We start from the raw sequence: 27,186 nt of genomic DNA on the forward strand, positions 1-27,186 counted from the left end.
AGCTTTGTGGTGCTCTCCACAAGGAGAACCATTACTCCTCTGGATTAGATTTCCCAGGAACACTTGTAACTAAGAAACAGTGGAACAGAATTTTTAAGAACCGGATAGAAAGGACAACTCAAGAAGTTCTTATATTAACTTCTAAATTTTATGCAAAAAGTTACGTGGGTTTTGATGCTGATCTGTACAACCCCTTTAAATGGCTTTGAAACACCTGAAAATGAGGGTGAAATGATTTGTTACAGGCAGACATTTATTTGTTTGCACAATAATGGAGCCGTGCCGTCATTAGGTATTGGCATTTTCAGCAGGATGAAATTCTTTCTGCTTTGTGAATTGATTTTTGGCCGGGAAAGATCTAGCCAGCTCGCGGGACAACACATAACAGGAAGGTCTACAGACGAAAGAGACAAGAAAACCTAATAAACAGGATGGAACGATATAAATCAGCACTTCAGAAGCCAAAGAAGCTATTACAGCCAATAATAGTCAATTATATACATAGCGGTCTATGGGCCGGATCATTCCCTTACAGTAAAAACTATATAATTAGATTGAACTTTTTCTAAATAGAGTCCCTCTACTGCTTGGTTATTATTCTCCTTGGTTTACATGTGAGGACATTAAAAGTTGTGGTTATATGTTACTCATAACTAATTTTCTTAAAGCGACCCTCTGGTCCTGGACAAACAAAGATGGCTGCACGCTTTTCTAATTACCCGATGTATATTGTGCATTAATATACATCAATAGTCTATGGCGCTATATTCTGCTCAGATTGGCCGGTGCTGTCCATGTGAGCAGCACTGGCCATACAGACAGGCTGGGAGTGACTTAAGGAGCTGGTAGGTTGTCTCAGGTATCTGGAGCCACGCTGACTGCAATGCATCCCACAGGGATGTGGGAAGGATCCATAGAGCGAGCGTAATGATCAAGGTGGTCCCACAGATGCTTAATTGGGCTCAAGTCTGGAGAATTAGGGATCAGGAAAGTACTTGGAAGTCTTGGTTGTGCTCTTCCAATTACTGTCGGACATTTCTAGCCATGTGCCATGTTGCGTTGTCTTGTTGGAAGATCCCATCTGCCCGAGGTAAGACCAACAGCATGTATAGATGTACGTGACCTGCCAGGATGAGTTCATAACCAAATCGGTTTAGAGTGCCTTCCACATCGGTCCCAGAGCAGGACCAGAGAACGCCACAAAAAAGACTGCCGTCACCAGCTTGTGTTCTTCCAGAAATGTTGGCTCTCTGACATTTCTTGCCTGACATGCCAACATCCATTCATTCAATGAAGCCTAGGTGCAGTGACCATCCGTTTGCTTCGGAGTCTCATATGCAGTAGGCTTCTATGAACTGTTGTTTTAGACACACGTCTCGTATCCCTTAGGTTCGTTTTTATGATGACCTTATTCACTGTAGTGTATCGGTCAGCCCTCGTGTATCTTCATACCGAGGGAATACATACCGATCCAGCCATGCTGGAGTCTCCACTTCTGGAGAGTTCTCACACAGGTCACAGGGTATGGCCCTTCCTCTGCTTGGCACATTATTGCATGGGGCTGGCTGTTCGGCTCATTTTCATAAGTCAGCCCCCTTTTCTGTCACGACAGATCCAGAGATTGAGAATGGAGCTGACTTCATTATTGAAAAAAGAATAAATAGCCAGCCCCCTGCGATAATTTGACTGGCAACGGAAGGGCCATATCACATGACCTGGTTCAGCACTGCGCCTGAGGTGGGGGGTTCTGACATTTCGGGACCTGGTTAGTATTTCCCCTCCCATGACAACCCCTTTATATCATGATGTAAATGTAGGTGTCGTCAGTGCACGCTGTAGAGACGCCTAAATGGGGGTTGCCTTTGCAGCAGTTGCTCCATTGGCCCCAGCTATAACTTGACCCTGTTTTTCCTTGTCCCTTTAGATCTTCTACCACCTTATTAAAAATGTGATCCTAAACACACATACTGGAAGATTTACTTAGACTGGCATTTCATGGAACAATCTAAGCCCAAAATACACTGTAGTAAGATGCAACAAATGTATTGAGAGGCATACGAGTCTAAATGAATTTGGCCCATCTTTGGCTGTCCATGCACCAGAATTATCATCAGCCGGTGTAGATTTGGGCAATAATTTACACCAATTTCTGACGCAAATTTTAGTAAATTTGTCAGTCCAAAGGAAGCCTCACCCCTCCTAAAACTTCCCATTTTCAAAAGTGGCGTTTCGATAACAAAATGGCCAAAAAAGTGAAACAATTATTGCACAAATGTGTCATTCAACAAAAATTTGTGAATGTTTGATAGCAGAAAACTGGTGTAAAGACTTTGCAACACCCCAAAAAACTCCTGAGCTAAGTAGCATTGTTACCTGGTGGCAAACATGGCTCTTAGTGATGAGAAGGTGGCAGCATCCTCTTTCAATGCCTTCAGCTCGTTCCGTAGTTTCATCATCGTTTCAGTCACCATCGTCTTCTCGTTTTCATACTTGTTTTTAAGGTTTGCAAGTGCAACTTCTGCAGTCTGAAACAGAGAACAATAATCCAGCTGGTTGCATGAATGGCATCTCATATTTACTTGTATTTCAGCCAGGTCAATCCCATAAACAAGGATCCACCATTTCTATAGCCTACGAAAGGCTCATCGAATTGTGAGCCTAAGGGTGTAATCCAGAAATGGAAATAAATGGTCGCTGCCTGTAAAGCCTTTTGAGAAATCTGTCCTAGAATGTTCCTAGACCTAAGGAGGATGGGAACTGATGTTCCTCTAATCTCTGCAAGCCTGACAGGAATGAACAATGAGGCATTAAGCTTTGCCCCCTCCAGTGTAGTTCTGCATTCAACACATCCTACATTCTAGGATTGGTTTCTCAAAGGCAGCATGGAGGGCAGCCATGTTTTACCTTTCTTGAAGAACCTGTTTGAAGGAGTTGGCCATATGACCTATTAGGGCGTATGAAGTTCAGTGGGGGTTCCCCACTCTATGGATCAAAATGGAGAGCCTTTCTTCACGAGCAGCTTAACCTCTGGCGAATGCTAGAAAGGTTACCATTACATTTCCCCTGCAACGGGCACTGTGGTGGAAACATCTGACCAGAAAAGACCTCCATAGATAAAATTAGCTGTGTGCCGTTGGAGTTTGGACCCGTAAAATTTTTACTACCACCTTTCTTATGTAGAAAACAATATCTGTTAGGGAGGGCCTACCGAGGCTGGAACATGCAGTAGGTGACAAAGAATCCATATTGGGATTAGTAGGAAATCCATTTTGCCTACTCCTTAATGGGAATATAGACATAGCTGCATATTACACTTATATATATTCTTAGGTCAACACAAGGCTACCAGCTGCATTGATAATTATTACATAAAAGTGAAAGAGAAAATTTGACTTGGACCACCTAGTTGGATTACATTCTTGGATTACACAGGATGTTGGCCGTAATCCAGGATGAGGGAAGCTACTCAACTGAATTACCTTAAACAATACTCAACAGGATGAAGAACGTTTACCAAGTAAACACTCTTAGCCACGTGTTGACAACGAAAGGTACATATAGAATCTGGCGCTGTACACGCAATGGTGTAACCAATAAACTAGAGATCATGTCCATATTTGGGTGTGGACTTCACAAAAAATTAAGAGTGTAAATGTATGAAAATGGAGAGGTTCTTCACCTCTGTGAGCATTCTCACTGAAATTTACTGAAAGGCTTATCGCTCTTGACCGACCGTGAATGAACCTCATGTTCCTTAAAATTCTGACTCTAGTGAGTGATATTCTACAACAGAGGAAACCACAGGGACCCAAACCCTGATCAACTGTACAGAAACGTTCTGCATGAACTGATAAACAATTAAGAAAATGACCTTAGAGGGAACCTGTCACCAGTTGTTTGGCTATAAAACCACTAGAGCTGTAAAACAACAAAGTACTGAACATTTCCAAAGTTACTTTGTTACACATCCTGGGGAAAGCACACCATTAAAAATTTCCCATGCAAATTCTAGCGAGCAGGCCAGGCCATCTTTGGTCAGCTGTGCTCCTCCCCTGACGTTGCCTGCTACTGCGATCTAAGACATCCTTCATGTCATCAACGTGATGCTCCAAGTCTTGGCTGCGCAGTTCATCTGTCCCTTGAGGTGCGTTGATGACATGGAGGACACCTTAGGTCACAGTAATAGAGAGGAGCACAGCCCATCATAGATGGTACGGCCACAGCCCACCAGAAACGGTCCAGCCAACCTGTTGGACCGCTCACCGGGATTCTAGCGAGCAGTCCATTGGACAGGCCAGGCCATCTTTGGTCAGCTGTGCTCCTCCCCTGACGTTGCCTGTCTCTGCTACTGCTATCTAAGACATCCTTCATGTCATCAACGTGATGCTCCAAGTCTTGCATGCGCAGTTCATCTGTCCCTTGAGGTGCGTTGATGACATGGAGGACACCTTAGGTCACAGTAGTAGAGAGGAGCACAGCCCATCATAGATGGTACGGCCACAGCCCACCAGAAACGGTCCAGCCAACCTGTTGGACCGCTCACCGGGATTCTAGCGAGCAGTCCATTGGACAGGACAGGCCATCTTTGGTCAGCTGTGCTCCTCCCCTGACGTTGCCTGTCTCTGCTACTGCTATCTAAGACATCCTTCATGTCATCAACGTGATGCTCCAAGTCTTGCATGCGCGGTTCATCTGTCCCTTGAGGTGCGTTGATGACATGGAGGACACCTTAGGTCACAGTAATAGAGAGGAGCACAGCCCATCAGAGATGGTACGGCCACAGCCCACCAGAAACGGTCCAGCCAACCTGTTGGACTGCTCATTTGCATACAGCGCAGGAAATGTGAAAAACTTTTTAAAAAAAGTTACTTTCAACCAGAATGTATAACAAAGTAACTTTGGAAATGTGCAGTTTTACAGCTGTAGGTGGTTTTATAGCCAAAAAACTGGCGAGAGGTTACCTTTAAGGTCATTCTTCCAGTTGTTTATCAGCCCATGTGACAATATGGGGCCCAAATAGTCATATAAATGATTGTTTGTCGCCACACACTTTGCTTCGGCCAGTGTAAAAGGCCCTTTAAATGAGTACAGATTGACTTTATATATCATTGATAGGACAACAAATCTGTCAATGTAAAAGTACACCACTAGTTCTCCAACTAACGTGTCTGAACACAACTCGTCTTTCCTCCGCACGGATGGGCTATAACAGCAGACGACCAGTTCCAGCACCATTGTGTCTAAGAGAAGCCCAAAGGTGAGACTCCAGTGGGCAAAAGAGCGCAAAGTTGGATCACTGAGCAGCGGAAAAACATCGCCTGATGCAGATCCAATCATTGATAATCCCATTGAATCTCGTAAATACAGTAATTATTCCTTAAGAAGTCTGTAGGAAACATACATGTTAAATGCCAAGGAGCAGTCAACAATAAGCATGTCAACATTTCCGGTTTCTCAAGTGATAATAAAAATTCAGCCATTTGACTCCTTTTCTCAAATTTTGGCACCTGAGGATTACACCACTGAGGGTGGTTAGCACTAATCCGGTTTTGAACAGACTTATTACGCCCGGATTCTAAGGCCCATATTATGGCTGCACCTTAGAACCTTTGGTACTCGTAAGTTGACTTCCATAAAACGGAGTTGGGTCGAGGAGTCCAAAGGTTAGGCCCTAATATGGACCTTGAAGAATGGCAGTATTATGACCATACAAAACAAGCCCTACACAACCAAATACATGTCTTTAAGTACTCTATGGTTTGAGGATCTTGGGAGATATTACCTGTTTGTTCGCTTTTAATACAGCTCTAAGGGTTGCTATTTGCTCCCGTTTGGTACTAAGCAGAGACTTCAGTTTGAGAATCTCCTCCATTAAGGCTTCTTTGTCTTTGTCGATCATGGGCACCAGTTCCCTAGCTGCGGCTCGCTGACGTGAAAGCTGTAAGGACCTGTCCACAGCCTTCTGCAAGTGCTTGATTTGATCCCTGATAATGGCATTGAGGTTGTAGATGTTCATTGGCTCTTTACGAATATCGCTAGAGTCAGATACAGGGGAGGATGGGGGGGCAGTGATGACAGGGGACACAGTAGCAGACTTTTGAGAGGATGATTCTTTGCTGGAGTCTATGCTATCTTTTGGTACTGGCTCACATGGACTTCTTGCCTCGACTGGAGAAGCCATACCTCTCCTAGCTAGCCTAGGCGATAGAAGTACTCGAGGGTCGTCGGGACCTTTCAAGCTTCCACTACGAGTCCCCTTACTTTGCCTATAGTAATCTAACATAACTCTATTTGGTGTTTCATTGTTACATAGACAAACATGGTGGTAGAGTTGGGCCAGTTCTTCACTAAAAGTCACTAGCTCGTCTTGAGCTGTATTAAGGGTATTATGGGTTTCGTTTGCAATAGCAGTCATAATGTGGAGCTCCTTCTCCATAAGAAGTAGTTTTTCCCCACTGTCCTTGCTCGCCCTCTCAAGACCCGTTACTTGTTCGTCATACATTTGGATTCTCGAGTCCAACTTTGACTTCTCCTCCGTGTAGCTCTCTATATGTTTATTGTATTTTTCTTTTAAGGCTTTGAGTTCAGCTTTGAGGTCTATCACCTCGGTTACAGCTACTTTATATTTGCACTCCAAGATCTCCAACCCATTGATATCCACTTCGTAGTCATGGTTCTCCTCTCCGGAAACTTTTGCTTTTTCGAGAGAGTCCAACTCCTTGCTACTTTGAAGCTTCCTCAATGCGTTCACATGTTCTGTAAGTCTATGGACCCGCTCATGTTGCTCGGTTAAGGCTCCTTTTGTATGTTCCAGCTGAGTCTCCAACTCTTGAAGGTTGGTCAGCAGAATTGCCTTCTCTCGCTCCACCTGCAAACAAAAAGAGCATTCATTATAACAATCACACTATGTTAACCAATTCCTGAGTTTTAACCCCCTTCCTTACCAGGCGTGGGCCACCTGAACGTTTATAGTCTATGGGGCAATAAGGAACTGGTAAAAAATACCAATACAAGCATTTTTATGTGAGAAGGTACAGGTCCATAAAAAATAAAGAATCTGTCTCGAAATGGCCGCTAGATACAAAATGGAGCATTATAATATATAAATAAGCTTGTGCGTAGTGAAACAATAATTCAAGCATAAATAACTTTAGAGCAGGAGATTCGGTACAATGTTTAATGATTTGTTTCTATTCTTTTTTCGAGAACCAAGCCTGGAACAATCTTTATCAGAGGAAACTCCTCCACGCCGGGAGGTTTGAAAAAAAGAACGAATTCTGCTAACGAGATATTATGGCCGTCTAGAAGCACAAGGGAGGACCAAGGAGGACGAGATAATGCCGGGAGAAACAGACATTTGAAGGATATTACACATATATTCTCACGTTACGCTGTTACTGAACAATGCGTGATTCTTAAATGTTTGTCTAAGCCAATGAGATTAACGCTGTGACTAATAACCCCTTCCTTTCCTGTACAAAAAACCTCTACGTATGAATAAACGCTCAGAGAGTACGCGCCTCCTTACAGAGAGAGCCACATGTTACCTGCCGTGGCTAATCTCTGCGTATCTGAGGAAACTGATAACTATCTCTCCGAGTTTAGTTCTTGGTTTCTGGGATGCATTCAGGTACGAACTCATTTGGAGCCCAAGGCCTGAAAGGTTATGTGACTGTGTAGCGGTCCTTAACATATGAAAGGTCACAAATAAACGGCGGCTCTAGCTTTGGTGTATTCAGTCTGTTCATGTATTTTATGCAGAATAGTGAGTGCAGCTCTGGAGTATAATACAGGATGTAACTCAGTAGCAGTACAGGATAAGTTATGTATGTACACAATGACTCCACCAGCAGAATAGTGAGTGCAGCTCTGGAGTATAATACAGGATGTAACTCAGGATCAGTACAGGATAAGTAATGTATGTACACAGTGACTCCACCAGCAGAATAGTGAGTGCAGCTCTGGAGTATAATACAGGATGTAACTCAGGAGCAGTACAGGATAAGTAATGTATGTACACAGTGACTCCAGCAGCAGAATAGTGAGTGCAGCCCTGGAGTATAATACAGGATGTAACTCAGGATCAGTACAGGATAAGTAATGTATGTACACAGTGACTCCCCCAGCAGAATAGTGAGTGCAGCTCTGCAGTATAATACAGGATGTAACTCAGGGTCAGTACAGGATAAGCAATGTATGTACACAGTGACTCCACCAGCAGAATAATAAGTGCAGCTCTGGAGTATAATACAGAATGTAACTCAGGATCAGTACAGGATAAGTAATGTATGTACACAGTGACTCCACCAGCAGAATAGTGAGTGCAGCTCTGGAGTATAATACAGGATGTAACTCAGGATCAGTACAGGATAAGTAATGTATGTACACAGTGACCCCACCAGCAGAATAGTGAGTGCAGCTCTGGAGTATAATACAGGATGTAACTCAGGATCAGTACAGGATAAGTAATGTATGTACACAGTGACTCCACCAGCAGAATAGTGAGTGCAGCTCTGGAGTATAATACAGGATGTAACTCAGGATCAGTACAGGATAAGTAATGTATGCACACAGTGACTCCACCAGCAGAATAGTGAGTGCAGCTCTGGAGTATAATACAGGATGTAACTCAGGATCAGTACAGGATAAGTAATGTATGTATACAGTGGCTCCACCAGCAGAATAGTGAGTGCAGCTCTGGAGTATAATACAGGATGTACACTGTATTTCAGTGAGCACACTGAAAATGATTATCCATTTCCTATATTCAGCTTTCCCTATAAGGTAATACTAGTGCACATGTAGTTGCTGCTACAAACTAGAGAAGTAAACCCTCTACATAGCCCTTTATGCATGGGGCCTAAAAGAAAACTGCATTCGATGCTCCAAAGTCAACCACTATATGTGTGAATTGGTATAAATATAGGATTTTGTCCAGTCCCAACTCTGAGTATATATATACGCAGTATTACAATACCCGATCCTCTGGTCTGGAGCTCGGCTTTCACAGCCACAGGAATAGGCAGCAGAATATTGCTGAGTGTTCGCGCTTCAAGGAGAGCAGGACGGCCGCTGACGTTTCACTTAGGAGTCCATGGGGTATCGTTAAAGATCATAAATCTCATGGGTTAACATGAACCGGACCTTTAGATGCATCTTCATGGCAGGCAGATGTACACCGCAGCACCTTTAGAACATTTGTGCTGTTTTCACTTATTTTACCCTTAAAGGGGCTTTACCATTAAATGCGTTTTCTGGACAAAAACTATTGATGACCTTTCCTCAGAATAGATCCTCAATAGTTAATCACCGGGGACCGAGCAGGGCCGGACATCGTCAGCGGTGGTGCCATAGATGGCTTCACTCCCACTGAAAATCAATAAGAGCAGAACTGGTGATTACACTTCCGTGTCCGATCCTGGTGTTGGAGGCGAAAGTGCCGGACGTTTACATTGATTTCAATAGGAGGGAAATCAGCGATGGGATTTCCGCTCCCCCATGATAACGTCTGGCCCCACTGCACTACCAAAAGATCAACTCATTGCCGGGGATCCTGAGCTGCAGGTCCCCCGCGATTAACTATTGGTGACCTATAGGATAGGTCATCGATAGTTTCTGGCCAGAAAACCCCTTTAGGATAAGAGATAAATGTCTGATCGCTTGAGGTTGCAAAGATCGGTGCCCCCGAATGCCCCGTATGAGTGGCGTGGTCTGCACATGCCAGACCCCCATTCCTTTGGGATGGAGAGAAATTGCTAAGTGCATTGATCTCTAACTGACCCGTAGAAGAGGATGGAGTAGCGGTCAAGATGGCGCAACGCGGCTCCATTCACATTGGGCAATCGGGGTTGCCAGTCTTGGGAAAGCTGGGGATCCCAGCATCAGATTTAGGTTGCTTTTACTCTGTGCAAGAGTATCATGCTGCTACCTGGACACAATTACCGAAGCGCTATTGACAGATCTGGTTATTATTTCCCCTATTTACTATTTAGCCCCCATTTATTATTGCTCAAACCCCAAAATACATGAAACAAGTGACTAAGACCGTTTTCACCTACTTGAGGCAAAAAGGACATTTATTGATAATCCCACAGACTCTAACAAAGAAGCATGGCTCCGTTGCTCCCACCTTTACAAACACCAAATTCACGCCAAGGCCAAGCGCAAATTATTCTTTGTGAAACAATACTATTTTGAACTGGGTAATCAATCCAGCCATCTGCTAGCTAATCTGATCAAACACGAGAAACACCCGAATACGATCCTTAAGATAAAAGATCAATATGGTGAGGAGCTGGCCGACGCCCCAGCCATCACAAACCGCTTTAAAGAATTTTACGCCAATCTGTATAGCTCACCCACAAACTCCACTAAGGCAGATATCCTAAACTACCTGAGCGATCTGACTTTCCCAACATTGTCCGAGGAACAGGTACAATTCCTGGAAGCCCCAATCACCCTAGACGAAATCCGGCAAACAATCCGGGACATGGCACCCAATAAAGCCCCAGGCCCAGACGGCCTCCCGATAGAAGCGTATCGGAAATACGACGAACAACTGGCCCCGCTGCTACTAGAAACGTTACAACAGGCCCAACTAGACAAATCCCTCCCACCCTCGTTCTACGGAGCATCTATCATAGTCATCTTGAAACCAGACAAAGACCCTACAGACTGCAGCTCTTACCGGTCCATTTCCTTGGTAAACGCCGATTATAAAATCCTAACAAAACTCCTGGCTACAAGACTAAATCAAGTAATCCTATCCATTATACACCCTGACCAGACTGGCTTTATGCCAGGAAAATCCACGACAATTAACATACGGAGAGTCCAAACAGCGATTCAATTGGGCAAACAGTTTAACATGCCCTGGGCACTGGTCTCACTGGACATGATGAAGGCCTTTGACTCACTGGAGTGGACTTTCCTGCCTGGTTCGTTTTGGGTTTGGCCCCCAATTCTTACAATGGGTCAAAACCATATACAAATCGCCAAGTGCTAATGTAATAGTAAATGGCATCCCATCCACCGAGTTTCGCCTCGCAAGAGGCACCCTTCAGGGCTGCCCGTTGTCCCCGGCTTTATTTGACATAGCCATGGCAATTCGGTTGAGAAGTACCCCTGATGTAACCGGCTTTAAATGGGCGGGCGTCGAAAGTAAAGTGGGCTTATATGCGGACGACACAATCCTATTTTTGTCAGACCCTACAACCTCCTTCTCCCACGCTATGTCCCAAATTGACAAATTTTCCAACCTATCTGGACTACATGTCAACTGGCCCAAGTCCACAATTCTATATACAAATATCAACCCAATAAAAGATCCTTGCGTCGCCAGATATAACTTAGCCGTGCTACATTCAGATATTTAGGGATGTATATGTCCCGAAACCAAAATAACGCTATAAAAGATAATATTGACCCACTGCTGGAAAATGTTAAAAATAAATTTGAGAGATGGTCTAAATTACCGCTTTCGGTGGCCGGCCGCATAAACCTGGTTAAGATGGCCATCCAACCTAAATGCCTGTACATACTACAGCATATGCCAATATTCGTTCCCAAACGCATTTTCCAAACCCTCAATTCCCTCATTACATCTTTCATTTGGAATTCCACCTGCTCAAAGCTTAGCCTTTCGACCCTACAGAGACCTAAGGAGCAGGCTGGAATGGCGCTTCCAGATCTGCACGTATACTACCTAGCCGGACAGCTGCGTAATATCCGGAACTGGTTCTTAGACCGGGAAATGCCCATCGCAGACCAATATTTGGCAAACAAGTGAAAGGTAACAATCTTTTAAGTTTCCTGGAATTCCCAGAACATACCAATCCCTCCGATACACTGCCACTTCACAAACTCGCCTTAAGGGTGTGGAAGGAGACTAAGGCCATCCAACAATACAAAGGAGTGATGTGTGAACTTCCCCTATGGAATAATCCCGGCCTTAAGGCCCTGCAGTCGGTCCCAGACCCCCAATATTGGAGATCTTTGGGGGTGGTGTCGGTGGGAGACGTCTACACAGACGGGACCCTTCCCACATTCAATCAACTACGCGAAAAAATACAGTCCCCACAACTTCAACTATTTAGATACTTCATGCTGAGGCACGCCCTGAATTCCCAATTTCCACCTACCTCCACAGGCATATCCAAATTCCCCACAATCGGCATCCTCAGATCCCAGGGACCTAAGGGCCTAATCTCGGCGCTTTATACGCATCTTCTCTCAGCCAAAACCGACCATAACCCGCCCTCAGCTTACGATAAATGGAAAACTGCCATCCCGTCCTTATCACCGGAGGACTGGACAGACATATCGGAATCCCATCTCTTAGTCTCCCCTGCAGTCAACAACAAATTGATTCAGCTATATATTATCCACCAAGCATACCTCACACCCAGCCGACTATATAAAATGGGCAATTCTTCCTCAAACTTCTGTCATAGATGCCGTCAACCAGAGGCTAACTTCTGGCACTTGATCTGGGATTGCCCCCTGGTAAACGGATTCTGGTCTGAGATTGTATCCTTCATAAACTATTACCACCCCCTTTTAACATTGGGATGGACCCCAAGACAATTCTGTTTGGCCTACTGGAGGAGGAGGTGTGGCCGCACCACACCCGCATCTTTCTACAAAAGACTCTATTCTTGGCATGCAAAAAAATAGCCACTCATTGGATGGCTGTGGGAATCCCCACGATTTCATGTTGGGTTCGGTCGGTAAACACAGTATTCTCCTATGAGAAAATCATCTACCAAAATAGAGGCTGCCCAAATAAATTTCAAGAAATATGGGATATTTGGTTGGATACCAACGCCACTTTATCCACGGACTGAACTCCCAGGCTCATACCTCCTTTCACCTCTGTGGTGGGAGTTTTTTTTTCTGCTTTATGCAGGGAACAGAAAAGGGGAATCCCCTGGCCGAACGGATGTGTTTTATGACGGAACCGGACAGTGCCGAATGGACACCATTGACTATAATGCGGTCCGTCCAGGTTGTGCCCCGAGCATGCAGCGCTATTACTTCTGTGATTTTGTGCCGGATCTGCGACAAAACCTTCGAATGGAAGTTCCGGCGCAAATGTGAATCCGGCCTTAGACTGCTTTCACACCTGCGTTAGGGTCAGTTCAGGCTTTTTGTCTCTCTGCTCGGTTTTTGGAAGAGAGAAGCTGATATAAAACAGATCCGTTTTTTTCCACATTGATTCCTATGGGGTTTGGAAAAAAAAATGACCGTCTTCCGTTCTGTCAGATTTCCGTTTATTTAGACAGAAAAAATACTGAAGACTGCGCTATTATATCATCCAAAAAACCCGAAAACCTGATATAAAGGAAGCAAGTGGGAGCTTCCTATTTAAGGAGACACGACACCCCTCCTGAGCCACCAAACAGGTCTCTCACGAACTAAGCCAGAAACCTACTGCACACCGATGAGGGGCCGGCACCCCGAAACAGCTGTCTGTGTATGGATGCTTGCTTCCTATTCCCAATCAGTGTTAAAGCTTGTTAGAAAGTCACAGTGATTTACAGGACTGCTGCCATCCAATAGGTGGCGCTGCAGAAGTATTTTTCCATCTTCCTTATTTCCCCTTTTTTGAAACTCCATTGAAATCAATGGGGAAAAAACTGCCCATTTTTCTTCTGTTCTATTTCAGTTTGGCGAGTTCTGCATTTGGGAGACCCGCAGTGGATTCTGGCTGTGACCCTGTGTAGCTCCTATAACTGTACTGCAGATGACTGTGGACGTTCGCAGGCGGTCATGCGCAGCACAGTTTGTATTTATTCGTGTTCCCCGCGCCGTCGATTAGCGATGAGGTGGGTCCCTGACCATACGCAATGTTATGGGCTGCAGGTCGGACGCCTCCATTGATATCAATAGAGGGCGTCTGCACGGATTACTTGGCAAAATAGGGCATCCTGTGATTTTCCTTCCCCTGGTGGAATACGCAATTCGTATCTGCATGCGTGAAGGAAAAATCGAACGTTCATGCCTTTCAATGCCCGTGTTTTACCACGGATCCCAGGGCGGACAGCGATCACGGAATGCGCAATACAGATCTGCCCCTGTGAGCCTGGCCTTTCTGTCCTCCAAAAACACAGCAGAGAGATGGAAACCCTGAACCGACCCTAGCCCAGCCTAATATGGTGAAAACTATACCTCCGTTTTGCGTATACAGCTCCTCTGCAGACCTTGTATTGCGGATTCTGCAGTTATTTTACTACTTTTCCATTTGTTTCCATTTTTTCATACTTTTAGATGCACTGTAGCAATACAAATAGGGTTGCAAAAGTATACACACCCCTTAAAATTCTCAATTTTTGTAAGATTATATATTTTAGTCTTTTGAATATTTTCTTTTCAGGAGGTTATATGAAGCCGTTGTATATTGTATGTAGCTGTGGCCCCCGGGAGCTTGCAGTCTATATTTGTAATAACCTTACTCCATTATCCACAGCCTGAAATCAATAGTGTCAGCGGCGCAGTACTGAGCGCACAATGAGCTCTGACCCTTTCCTCCGTTTTTGTAAGCCCCAGCAGAAAAAGCCATGACTACAATGAAGACTTCATGCGGGGTGATTCCAAATGATCTTTCCAACGTGAAACCCCATAACTGATGCTTAATGACAGTCAGCATCCCGACGGGCCTTCCACTCACCCAGCCTGCAGCTCCGGTCCGGTGGCGGCGGTGCAATCCGCTATTTCACTCCAGTTATTTGGTACGCTAAATTGTACTATTGGAAAAAGCAATCCGTCCTACAAAAAAATGCCCTTATGTGGCTTAGGGTGGACACTCAGTGATATTTTCTTTCTTGCCCTGCAAGAGCACGAGAAAACTCTTAGAACCGGCATAGTGCTGTCAATGGGGCCAGCAGCAGCAGTGCTAGCCCAATTGAAAACATAGGGAGAATGCCGCAGACTTCTGCCACAGCTGTCACAGCTGTGGCAGGAGTTTCCTTCACCCCTAAGATATTGCTATTCATGAATGAATAGCTAAGGGCTATGTGTCATTGGCTGAGCGCTTAGCCAATAGCTAAGCACTAGCTGCTATTGGCTGAGCCCTCAGCCAATCAGCACAGCCCTTTCAGGAGGCAGGGATTTTTAAATCCCCGCCTGCTGAAAGAGCTTAACAGCAGTGCAGGGGAGCCAGCCAAAGGACGCGTCTGAGCGCCGGAGAGGTGAGTAATTTTATTTTTAATTTTTTTTTACACTTATTGTTGATTATCGGGGAAGGGCTTATATTTCAAGCCTTTCCCCGATAATCATACTGCAGGGCTTGGCAGAAAGCATTGCTTTCAATGGGATCGGCAGCAGTGCCGATCCCATTGAAAGCAATGGGATAGAATGCCACGGACTTCTGCCACAGCTGTGACAGCTGTGGCAGAGGATTCCTTCAGCCCCGCGGGGATGAAGGAAACTCCTGCCACAGATGTCACAGCTGTCACAGCTGTGGCAGAAGTCCACGGCATTCTCCATCTCTTTTCAATCAGGCTAGCGCTGTTGCCGCTGGCCCCATTGAAAAGACTGGCGATATCCCGGCGTGATGCGGTTTTTTTTCTCGCACTGCGCTGCGAGACTTTACCTTTACTCTCGCAGCGCAGTGGAGAAAAAAACACCAGTGGGTGTCCACCACTAAAAAATAAAAAGGGCAAGATTTTTTGAAAGTGAGTAAAAAAAATATGAACAATGGCTGTGGTGGGAGGGGCTGATGGCTGCCATCTTTGGAATTCCAGCCTGACTTACACCAAGAAAATTAAAAGCACAATTTCACTTTTAGCTATATTTTGCTATTTGAAGGGGTTCTTCAGGCAAAAACTATTAGCGACTCTTGGGATAGGTCATCAATAGTTAATCGACTGGGACCTGCGGCTCAGGAGGGTGATGAGCTGATCGCCCTGCACCCTGTCAATGCAGGCTGGATGTGCGTCAGAACGGACAGCAGCCGAGGTACCCTAGCAGTGGGAGCTGAAATGACTATTACGCTTCCGCCTCTGACACCCATGACCTACATGGAAGCGCTTCAGTACCCACTTAAGCTCCCATTGCTTTCAAAGCTAGGGCACTTCTGCGGCCACCCCCTATGATAATGTCCCACCCACTGCATGGATAGCGGGCCGGGTGATCAGCTCATTAATCCTGAGCAGCGAGTCCCCGGCGATTAACTATTGAGCTATCCTGAGGATAGATCATCAATAGTTTTTGCTCAGAAAAGACTTTTCAGTCTACATGAAATAGTTTTTTAAGGGATGTAATGGAGTTTAAGGTTTATAAGGAAAGAATGGTGGCTCAATGGTTAGCACTGTTGTCTTGTAACACTGGGGTCATGAGATCAAGTCTGAGCATTGTATGTTCTGTATATGTGGTTTTCCTTCAGGTTTTTTCGCTCTCGAATACAGTGAAGAAAAAGGATTACAATATCTGACCTTGTGCCAAAACGTCTCTGTTTGGCAGAGGAAATTTCCAGTTAGGTTACTTTATTAAACTCAATTGACCCGATGTTCACTATACAAGCATAAAATGTTTGGGAAAATGGTGGTTGTGGATCTCCCCCTCTCCCTCATTCTCACTCCCCATGCCGCTTCTCTCTCCCTCTCCCTTTCTCTACATGCCCCTTCTCTCTCCCTCTCCCCCCCTCTACATGCCGTTTCTCTCTCCCCTTCTCTCTTTTCATACTGCTTTTCTCTCCCCCTTTTCTCCCTCTCCCACCATCTTCCTCCATGCCGCTTGTCTCTTTCCCCCTTTCTCTCTCCCTCTCTATTCATGCCACTTCTCTCCTCCCTCTCTTTTCATACCGCTTCTCTCTCCCCTTTTTCTCCCTCTCCCACCATCTCCCTTCATGCCGTTTGTCTTTTCCCCACTTTCTCTCCAGCCTCTCCCTTTCTCTCCATGCTGCTTTTCTCTCCCTCCATGCTGCTTCTTTATCCCTCACCTCCTCTCCCTGTCTCTCCATGTCGCTTCCCTCTCCACCATCTCCCTTTCTCTACATGCCGCTTCTCACTCTCCCCCCCCCCCCATGCCGCTTCACTACCATTGAAATTACACTTCCAGTTCCAAGCCTGTCCGGTTTAGCTGCACTGACAGTGGGTCAGAGGATCAGTTGACCGGTGGAGATCCTGAGTGGCAGATCCCTCCGAACAACTGTGGATGACCTACTCTAAGTATAGGTCATCAATAGTAAATTCCCAGAAAACCCCTTTAATGGACGGGCCTTTATGACAATATAAGACAATAACAAGTATATTGACCCATTTACTTCAAAGTACTATTATGTTCCAGGGCAGAAGGCCTTAGACCGGTCTGGTTCCGTGACAGAGTCCCCATAAACCATAGTAGTACTGCCTAACAATTGTCATGGAACACAACATTGAAGGTTTAGTCATGGTTAGAAAACATGGCTGCTTTCTTCCAGAAACAGCGCCACTCCTGACGATGGGTTCTGCTTGGTATTGCAGCTCAGCTTTTTTGAGATGAATAGGGATGAGCTGCAGCACTAGACAAACCTACAATGGTGGCGCTGATCATGGAAGAAAGAAGCCATGTTCCTTTCCTGTAGAATCCTTTTAAAGAGTTGTTTAACAGTTATCCCCTATCTACAGGATAAGGGATAACTTGATGATTAGTGGCGGTCTTGGGAACGGGACTCCTTTGGATAGGGAATAACTTCTAATTTTGGTAAAACCCCTTTAAATGCAGAACAAATGCATGGTTGTATGACATCACTAAGTTTATGTGACCTCACTGTCATCATGTGACTTTGTTGACCTACCTGAATAAGCTGCTGCTTGAGTTTTTGCATTTCCGAAATATTCAGCTCGCTGAAAAGATCGGACACCGGATGCAGCGACTCCCCCTTCCGAACTGCAGGAGTCCGATAGTCACCATTCAGTTTGACGAGAGGAGGATGGATGTGACCATTCATCTTGTCCTCATTGTTGGACTCTCCGTCCTCGGAGAATTTCAGCCCATCCACCGCTATGTTAATGTGGTTATTATACATGCTGTCATTGATATTCATGTATTGGGACAGTTCTTTCCGCAGATTATTTTTCTGTTCCCTCTCGTTTTTCAAGGTGTCCAGGGCTTCCTCCAGCTGATGTTCAGCAATTTCCTTCAACCGAATGGCGTCTTCCAGTTGACTGTTGAGCAGAACCGTCTCCTCCTCAAATCGCTTTATCTCGTGTTTCAGGCCTTCATATTCCACCTACAATGGTCAAAAGAAGAAATCAAAAGTCAGATTACAGACATTAGATCATGGCAGATAGATGATTTGGATCAAGTGAAGATCATTCACCCCTGATTGAACAAGTGAAGATGACCTCGTAATCCTAAACCCCAACTCTACTGACCCTAACCCAACTAACCCTAACCCCAACCTGACTAACTCTAACCCCACCAACTCCAACCCCACTAACACTACCTCTTGCACATCAATCAATTTAGTTATTGCTAAAATATTGGCGGTGGACATATACTTAATTTGTGTCAAATGAACTTTATGTCCAGAGTTAACGCCTTTACTACTTTAGACCACTAGAGATATCCGGTATTAAGCCCATAATCAGTACAGAACACTAAGGATATTACAAAGAATATCTATGTAAAATGTGGCATATAGTACAAGCTGCAAATTGACAAATGGAGCATGATGATGTCGGTATGTCTCCACCATCAACAAATTTGGAAACGCTTTAAAAATCTGGCACGTGATCACACCCTCTAAGGCCACGTCCACACGGGGAGGATTTGCCACAAATTGGTGCGATTTGTTTCCATATCGTGAAGACAATATTTTGAAAATCTCATCCATGGCAAATATGCGTCATGCGAACATGGCCTAAAGGAGTATGCCCATTACTTTTATGGCATTTCCACATGATAAAAGTCTAATAGATGCTGATCAAACCTTTGTCAACCCCCACCTATTTCCAACCCCGACCAGCTGTGTGCGATGGCTATTGAGAATGATGGAGACAGGCGAGTGGGCTCTTTTGCACCGTTTCCATAACTGCCATAGAACTGAAGCATCCACATTGTTTCAGCAGCTCTTGAATTACAGAAACAACACACAGTGTCTCGCCGTGCTCCGCTGACTCCATAACCCACATTTGTAATATGCCAGAATCGGGAAAATGCTTCCGGTGGCTGGTTGCCTGTCCCAATGCGGCCGATACTGAATACATCACACCTCAAGCTGGGCGATCATACAGTGAAGTAATGGGGATGACGTTAGGGTGCAATGCGCTGGTTACTGTCCTCTGGCATAAGTAGCGTTGGGGGCAGTGTATAACTCCAAATGATTAAAGGGATATTGGAGGCTATTACTACCGATAGGCGATCCTCAGGATCGGTCATCAATAGTTAATCGGTAGGATTCTACTCCTCGGGACTCCCGTTGTCCAGCTGATCCTCCGGGCCACTGGACGTCATCATCAGGCCCAAAAGTATAATAGAAGGCTTCACTCTCATTGAAATCAATGGGAATGATGCCTTCTAGTACACGTCTGGTTAATATTGCGGAAGTGTAATAGTAGGGATCTCTTCCATTGATTTCAATGAGAATGAAGCCATCTATTACACTTTCAGCCCTGACAGCTGATGATGACGTCTAACTCTGACAACTGGCCAGAGGATTCCCTAATTGGCAGGGATCCCAAGTGGTGAACCCTGGCGATCAACTAGTGCTGACCTATCGGGAGTATAGGTGATCAAGAGTAAATGCCCCGAATACCCCTTCAAAGAAACAGGGAAGGCAGGTATCTCGGCCCGATATCGCGCTTGTCTGTGTGAATGTAGCTTACAGTGAGGGTTTTTTTACATTTCTGCTTTCTTCTTATTTCTAGCGGCTGCCGCTTTCTTATACGCTTCTACGTTCTCCTATTCTCACGGCTCACTCCTCCGGCCTCAGGTATTCTGCACCTGCCATTACCTTATTTCACCTTGGCTCCTCTCCAGGCCTCAGACAATCCAAGACTTGTCAAATGACTCTGTACTAGAGAGCTGGCAGCTCGCCCCTCTCTAACTACGCAAACTCCTCTGAGGTGCCGGTTCTGCCTTTCACTCTGCTCATCTCTCAGAGCAGCACACTCTTTAAATTCAGCAATCCGCCCTGCGCCGGTCCAGGGATTAGCAATGACGCACCTGAACTTCAAAGGTCGTTTGTAAGAACAGGCTTCCCATTCCAAGAAAACCAGTTTTCTAGCCTCAGGTGATCTTTTCATGTTGTTACCTTATGTCACCCCGGCTCCTCCCCCAGCCTCACTCTGAGCTAGTGTAAACTGTCAAATTAACCTTCTAGAATGCTGTAGAATATTCTAGGAGAACCCGCCACCACCTATAATACATTAAATAATAGAACGTCGTATACAGAGTTGAGTCACATTATTACGACCACCAGCTAATATCCAGAGTAACCGCCGTGTGCTGCGCGGACAGCAGCCAGACAGGCTGGGGGTCACTCAATAAGGAGCTGGTAGGTTGTCTTGAGTAGCTTGAGTCATGTTGGCTGCAGTGCCTCCCGCAGATGCTGGAGGGCACGTGGGGAGTATCCGTAGAGCAAACACGACTATGTCAGTGGTCCCATTGATGATCAATTGGATTCAAGTCTGGGAAATTAGGTGGCCAGGGAAGTACTTGGAAGTCTTGGTCGTGCTCTTGCAACCACTGTTAGACATTTATAGCCTTATGACATGTAGCATTGTCTTGCTGGAAGATCCCATCATCTCCAGGGAAGACAATCAGCATGCATGGGTGTAAGTGATCTGCCAGGATGGGTTCATAACCAGATTGGCTCAAAGTGCCTTCCACATGGATGAGCGGCACAGAGAACGCCACGGAAAATTCCTTAGACCATAACGCTGCTGCCACCAGCTTGTGTTCTTCCAGCAATGGCGGCAGGGTGTTCTATGGTATTTCTTGCCTGACACGCCAACATCTATCTGTTCGATGGAGTAGAAAACATGACTCATCGGAGAAGGCAGCCTTTTGCCAATCAGTGGTGGTCCAAATAGGATACTGCAAATTAAAGCCTCTTCTTTGCTAGCGCAGGTACAATGAACATCCGTCTGCTTTGGAGCCCCATACGCGGTAGGCTTACTATTATTTCAGACACACATCTGGTAGCCTCCTGGTTCATTTTCGCGGTGAGCCGCTCCACTGTAGCATATTGGTTGCCCTAGTGCAGCTGGTACTCATGCGTGGCACGTGGTGCTCTGCAGTCTCCACATCGGTTATTCCCGTTGGTGTGATCTGTCCACTCACAATACCGCCACCCTTGACCCTATAGCCAATATAATCATCCTTTTTTGTAAGGGCTCCCACCCACTAGCGTTTTTTTCTCCACTGCGCTGCGAGAGTAAGTGAGAACTCCCGCAGAGCAGTGCGAGAAAATCGCAGCGATATCGCTGCGACATCGCTGCGACAGTCCTTTCAATGGGGCCAGCGACAGCAGCGCTAGCCCCATTGAAAAGATATGGAGAATGCCGCTGACTTCTGCCACAGCTGTGACAGCTGTGGCAGACGTCAGCAGCACGCTATCCCATTGCTTTCAATGGGATCGTCACTGTTGCCGATCCCATTGAAAGCAGTGGTTTCTGACAAGCCCTGCAGAATGATTATCGGAGAAGGGCTTGAAATATGAGTCCTTTCCCGATAATCATAAAAAAGTGGTTAAAAAAATAATTAAAAGTTACTCACCTCTCCTGCTGTCAGCTGCTTCCTCCGGCTGGCTCCTCGGCACTGCTACTGAGCTCTTTCAGCAGACGGGGATATAAAAATCCCCGCCTCCTAAAAGGGCTGTGCAGATTGGCTGAGGGCTCAGCCAATAGCAGCTACTGCTTAGCTATTGGCTGAGCGCTCAGCCAATGGCAGATAGCTCTTAGCTATTCATTCATGAATAGCAATATCTTAGCTATTCATGAATGAATAGCTAAGAGCTACAGTATCTGCCATTGGCTGAGCCCTCAGCCAATCTGCACAGCCCTTTCAGGAGGCGGGGATTTTTAAATCCCCGTCTGCTGAAAGAGCTCAGTAGCAGTGCCAGGGAGCCAGCCGGAGGACGCGACTGACAGCAGGAGAGGTGAGTAACTTTTTTATTATTATTTTTTTAACCACTTTTTTATGATTATCGGGGAAGGGCTCATATTTCAAGCTCTTCTCTGATAATCATTCTGCAGGGCTTGTCAGAAACCACTGCTTTCATTGAAAGCAATGGGATAGCATGCCGCTGACTTCTGCCCCAGCTGGGTTCCTTCATCCCCGCGGGGACCGTGGGGATGAAGGAAACTCCTGCCACAGCTGTCACAGTTGTCACAGCTGTGGCAGAAGTCAGCGGCATTCTCCATATCTTTTCAATGGGGCTAGCGCTGCTGCCGCTGGCCCCATTGAAAAGACTGGCAATGTCGCAGCGATATCCCAGCGATTTTGGCATATCTGCCTGCGTTTTTCTCGCACTGCGATGCGAGACTTTAACTTTAGAATCGCATCGCAGTGGAGAAAAAAATGCCAGTGGGTGGGAGCCCTAACTCTGATAAATCGTATCTTGTACCGCTGACAACAAGGAGTGATCTGTGAGCAGACGGCCAATCCCACCACTTATATACCCACCAAGCCCACCTCACTTCCTTCATGGGCTATATGCTGCCAACATCGAGTGCAGGAGGTGGTCATAATAATGTGACTCGACGGTGTAGAATATTACACCAATATACTACAGTCACATATAATGCGGTGTGTAGGACTTCGGGACGTCGGACATCTACTTCTAGGTGCCACATAGAGAGAACAATAAAAGAAAACATTTGCATAAAAATAGAATTGCAATCAAAATATCTCAACCCTGATTGCAAATTAGGTGCAAAGTTGATGAGCTCTTAGCTGAAAAAACAATCAAGCAAGAACAATTTAAATAGTTCACCTGTTAGAGCAGTCAGGTATTCTTTAACCCCTTACTGACAGTCTATTTTGGCCTTAAGGAGACAACAATTTACGGGGAATTTTCATCTCAACTTTTCATAAGCCATAACTTTTTGACTTTACCGCAGACGCGGCCGTATGAGGGCTTGTTTTTTGCATGGCAAACTATAGTCTTTATTGGTACCATTTCTGCATACATATAATGTATTATAAAACTTTTATTAACTTATTTGGGGGGTAGAAAAAAACAAATTCTGACATTATTTTTATGTTACAGCGTTTGGTCTTATTCCCACGAGCGTATATCAGCCGGCGTTTTCACGGCTGGCCGATATACGCTTCCGTCTAAGCAGTTCCGCCCTTCTCTCCCACTCACGGGCTGTCTGCTTCTCTCCTCCGCTCTTAACAGTTTTCAATTGGAGTAGGCGGGACCAGGGGTGGAGCTAGGCTCCCCCTCGCCGCCCCTTGTCTAGAGCCAGCAATGGGAGTGGGCAGGACACCTCCTCCCATTGCACCTCCCATTACACCTCCCACTCCCATGCCTGAGTGGAGAAGAGAGGCAGAGAGCTGGTGATTTGGAGGGAAGAGGGGAACTACTTAGATGGAAGGGTATATCGGGGGGGGGGGGGGGAGTGAAAACGCCGGCTGATATATGCCATGTAAATAAGCCCTTAAATGACTGGACATGATACGTTTTTCAGCAGGTTGGTTTATTCAGGTTTTTCTACTTTTGCACAATAAAAACTTTTTGGGGGGGAATATTATTTTTTCTTTATTACATTGTTGCATTCAAAGGCCCATATTTTTTATTTTTTCATGGAGGGCACTCTTGTTTTTTGCATGATGAGCTGTAGTTTTTATTGGTACCATTTTGAGGTACATACAGCTTTTTTGATCACTTTTATGGCTTTTTTGGGGGGAAACAAAATGAAAAAAAAACAACTTTGTTCTGCCATGCAGGATAAATAGTGTGTTCAATTTCTTGTACAGGTCGTTACGGATACAATGAAATATGTGGGTTTTTAGTAAAATTTTTTACATTTTTTTATACAAACAAAGTTTTCTTTTCTTTTCATTTTTTAGGTCCCTCTGGGGGACTTGAACCATAAAAGCTCTGATCGCTATGATAATGCATTGCAGTACTTCTGTAAAGCAATGCATTATCGCTCAATATAGCAATTACAGGCCCATACACCATTGTCCTCTGTGAACCCTTTGCATGCCGCAGTGTACATTGATCATGGAATGTAAAGGGTTAACAACGGGGATCGGTGTTCTTATTGATCCCCGCTGTTGCAGCAGGAGGCTGACTGCCAGTTGCAGCATGGCGTGGGCTCACTTCCGTACCCGTGCCATTCACATGACGTGGATGGCACGGAAGGAAAATTCAATACTACATTGCCTTTCAATACCTGCGTATTACCGCGGATCGTCCGCGCAGATGGCGATCGCAGAATCCGCAGGTCCGTTCCAGTCGTGTGAGACCGGCCCTACTTATTTTCTGGATAAAATTTTACTGAGTAGATTTTGGAAAAATTTCTAGGAAAAGAGAGTTTTGTACTTGGCTTATCATGGGAAGCTGCAGCTGCTGGGTTGGACAACGAACGGTATTACCGGTTTGATACGCCAAGTTTTGATATTTCCCACAACTACATGAGTGACGAGTAGATACATGCCGGTCTTGTCAAACACTTATTTATTATTCTGTTTGCTTTGTACAAACTTCTTAATGATTTCTCATATAGATATACTTTAAAAGGATGGTTCAGACCAGACTCTAACCATTGGCTCACCACTAGGGGTCGCAATTGTTACCTGGCCACTTAGCAAACGGGAGCCCACCTCCCTGCTGCCATGGGCAATCACACCGCTGCGCCCCCCTGCCATATAAAATCCCACGTCTGCAGCCCGCACGCCCCCTGCCATATGCAATCTCACTGCCGCAGCTCGCAGGCCAACTGTGGATGGCCCCAGAGAAGGGGAGGGCAGTTACTGGGGAGCCGGCAGCCAACTACAGGCTACAGACTCCCCAGCTGCAAGCTCCTCCCTTCCAATGAGAGGCAGCAGTTGTGATTGGTCACAACTGCAGTCTGTCAGTGCACTGTTGGCCACATGATTGGTCCGGTGCACAGAGAGTGTCGGAGACCGGAGGAGGAGAGTGCAGGAGGAGTACACGGTGGTAAGTACTGTATGTACTTCAATATGTATAGCTGGTATAACTTATACCAGCTGTACATATATAGTTATATACATGTGATACCCAGGTTATAAGTTACCGTAGTCCAGGAAATGAGTCATGCCAAGGAGCTAGTTCATGTATGTAAATTTGCTTTGCAACTGTATGCAGTACGGTTTAAGTATGACTATGGGTACAGATGGAGGCAGGGGGCCAAGCTGAACTTTTGCAGCCGGGCCCCTGAGCCTTTAGGTACGCCCCCGAATCTAACAAGTGGTTTTTCTAAACTCACCATAAAATGCCGATTTTAATGACGACTGCAGTCCCAGAATTATTTACCACCTAAATAGAATCTCTCCTAAGAGCACACATTTACAGATCAGGTGTTGTCTCAAGCACACCTGATGCAACCAGTGAAGGACTTTGTTGGTTATATCAGGTGTGCTTGAGATAAAACACATCAAATGCCTGGCCTGGTGAGGGGGGGGGGGGGGGGGGGAGTTGTTGACTGTGATGTTAGAAATATAGCTAAGTGAAGAGACTGGTCCAAAATATGAAGAGAAAACAAGGAAAAAAGGTATGAAGAGATAGTAAAGACACTGAATATTCCTAGAGATACAGACAGAAGCAGTTTGCAAGATCAAAGTTAAAGGAACATTGGCTGCTACACTACCAGGAAGTGACAGAAAGAGGCAGCTACCACGGGCTGTCATCAGACTCCTGAAGAAGCTGCTGGTCAAAAACCCCTGAGACTGCAAAAGACCTGCAGCAAGATTTGGTGGTAGCAGACACAGGTACATACTAAATATTGAAGGCCTTCATGCTTTGACTCCAAGACGAAACACCTCTACTGACTCAAAAGCACAAGAAAAGTCAGTTCCAATATTCTCAAAACTATACAAATAAGCCACAGAAGTTTTGGGATTCTGTTCTGTGGAGCGATGAAACAAAACTGTGAAGCCGGCCTATGTCTTTCACAGACATGGCCACCACAAACTTCGCGTAATGATCAACTTTGGTCAGCCTATAAGTGAGTCTGGTTCTGCTGGAGAAGGACTCTAACTTCATGTGATTAATAGCAACCAATTCTAAAGGCCTGTAGCTAATAATGGGATACAGCGGTGCTTTCTGATTTAGGTAGTTCTCCTCGGCTCAGGGTAGAAGGACACTCTCTCTACTATTTCGCATTCCAAGTTACAACTATCTCTCCTAATTGTGGCTTTGGTCTTTAGGTTCCCAACGTGACCTAACTAGTCATGGTAGGCCTCTAGTCCTGGCATCTTGTCAGGGTCCCACAATCTGGTTCACACGTTGGAGACTGATGGGATCTATGTTGTGTCTCACCAGCCGACCTTTATCCGCTAGCAGCCGTTTTCTTTGTCTCCAGACCTTGGCTCTGCTGCTTGGCTCTTGTTGAGTTCCAATGCTGTACTATCTTTCTGTATCAGAGTGCATTGGATTTTATCCAACAGTGGATTGTGTGTTTCCTGCATGGATGGGAGCCGGGTATCTCTCGTCACAAGGCATCTTCACTCATGACTCACAAATAGAAGGCAGACATTTCCACTTTTTCTCAGTCTTCTTCCATCTTCTTTGGTAGGCAACTGGGACAATACAACTGCATTCCCAGTATCCTCTGGATTTGATGGTGGATTTGAACATGGCCAATTGGGAGGTCCATCTCAGCTCTAAGGCTATAAGTTTAGTGGTGTTTAAGTGGGTTATTAGCAGTGAATGCTACAAAGGAAGTGGCTGCAGGATAGTTATTGAACCTCTCAGTAACGGCCCACACAACTGCGGGAAATTCCAACTTCTTTGTTTCTTTTTGTGAGTCTAAGAGCTTGACTTGCAAATGTTTCTTTTTCCCGACTTGTACTTGAGCAAGCATGGCACCCAAGCCCTTCTTGCAGGTTTATAAGCAGAAAGGGCTGCTATTGTCTGGGTATGCTAACTCAGGGGTTTAGTCAGCATCTGTTTAACCTTTTCCCATCCGCTGTCTGACGTCTTCCTACATTCTGATTGAAGCCCGTGCAGCTCTGATGTCAAAAGACGTCCGGCAGGTTATTCTTACTGTATATTGCCAGCAGCTC

General features: G+C 45.5%; 1 protein-coding gene across 1 annotated transcript in view; it reads right to left on the reverse strand.

The window, feature by feature from the left end:
- BICD1 (BICD cargo adaptor 1) overlaps nucleotides 1-27,186 on the reverse strand; it is a 191,255-nt gene that overhangs the window by 38,339 nt on the left and 125,730 nt on the right. Inside the window, exons 4-6 of the mRNA XM_066590227.1 lie at nucleotides 17,777-18,211; nucleotides 5,783-6,868; nucleotides 2,374-2,525 (exon numbers count right to left, since the gene is read on the reverse strand). Of these exons, the coding sequence (XP_066446324.1) occupies nucleotides 2,374-2,525; nucleotides 5,783-6,868; nucleotides 17,777-18,211 (1,673 nt within the window). The remainder of the gene's footprint in view (nucleotides 1-2,373; nucleotides 2,526-5,782; nucleotides 6,869-17,776; nucleotides 18,212-27,186) is intronic.

Source organism: Eleutherodactylus coqui, chromosome 2, assembly GCF_035609145.1.
Source record: "Eleutherodactylus coqui strain aEleCoq1 chromosome 2, aEleCoq1.hap1, whole genome shotgun sequence".
Taxonomy (NCBI): Eukaryota; Metazoa; Chordata; class Amphibia; order Anura; family Eleutherodactylidae; genus Eleutherodactylus; species Eleutherodactylus coqui.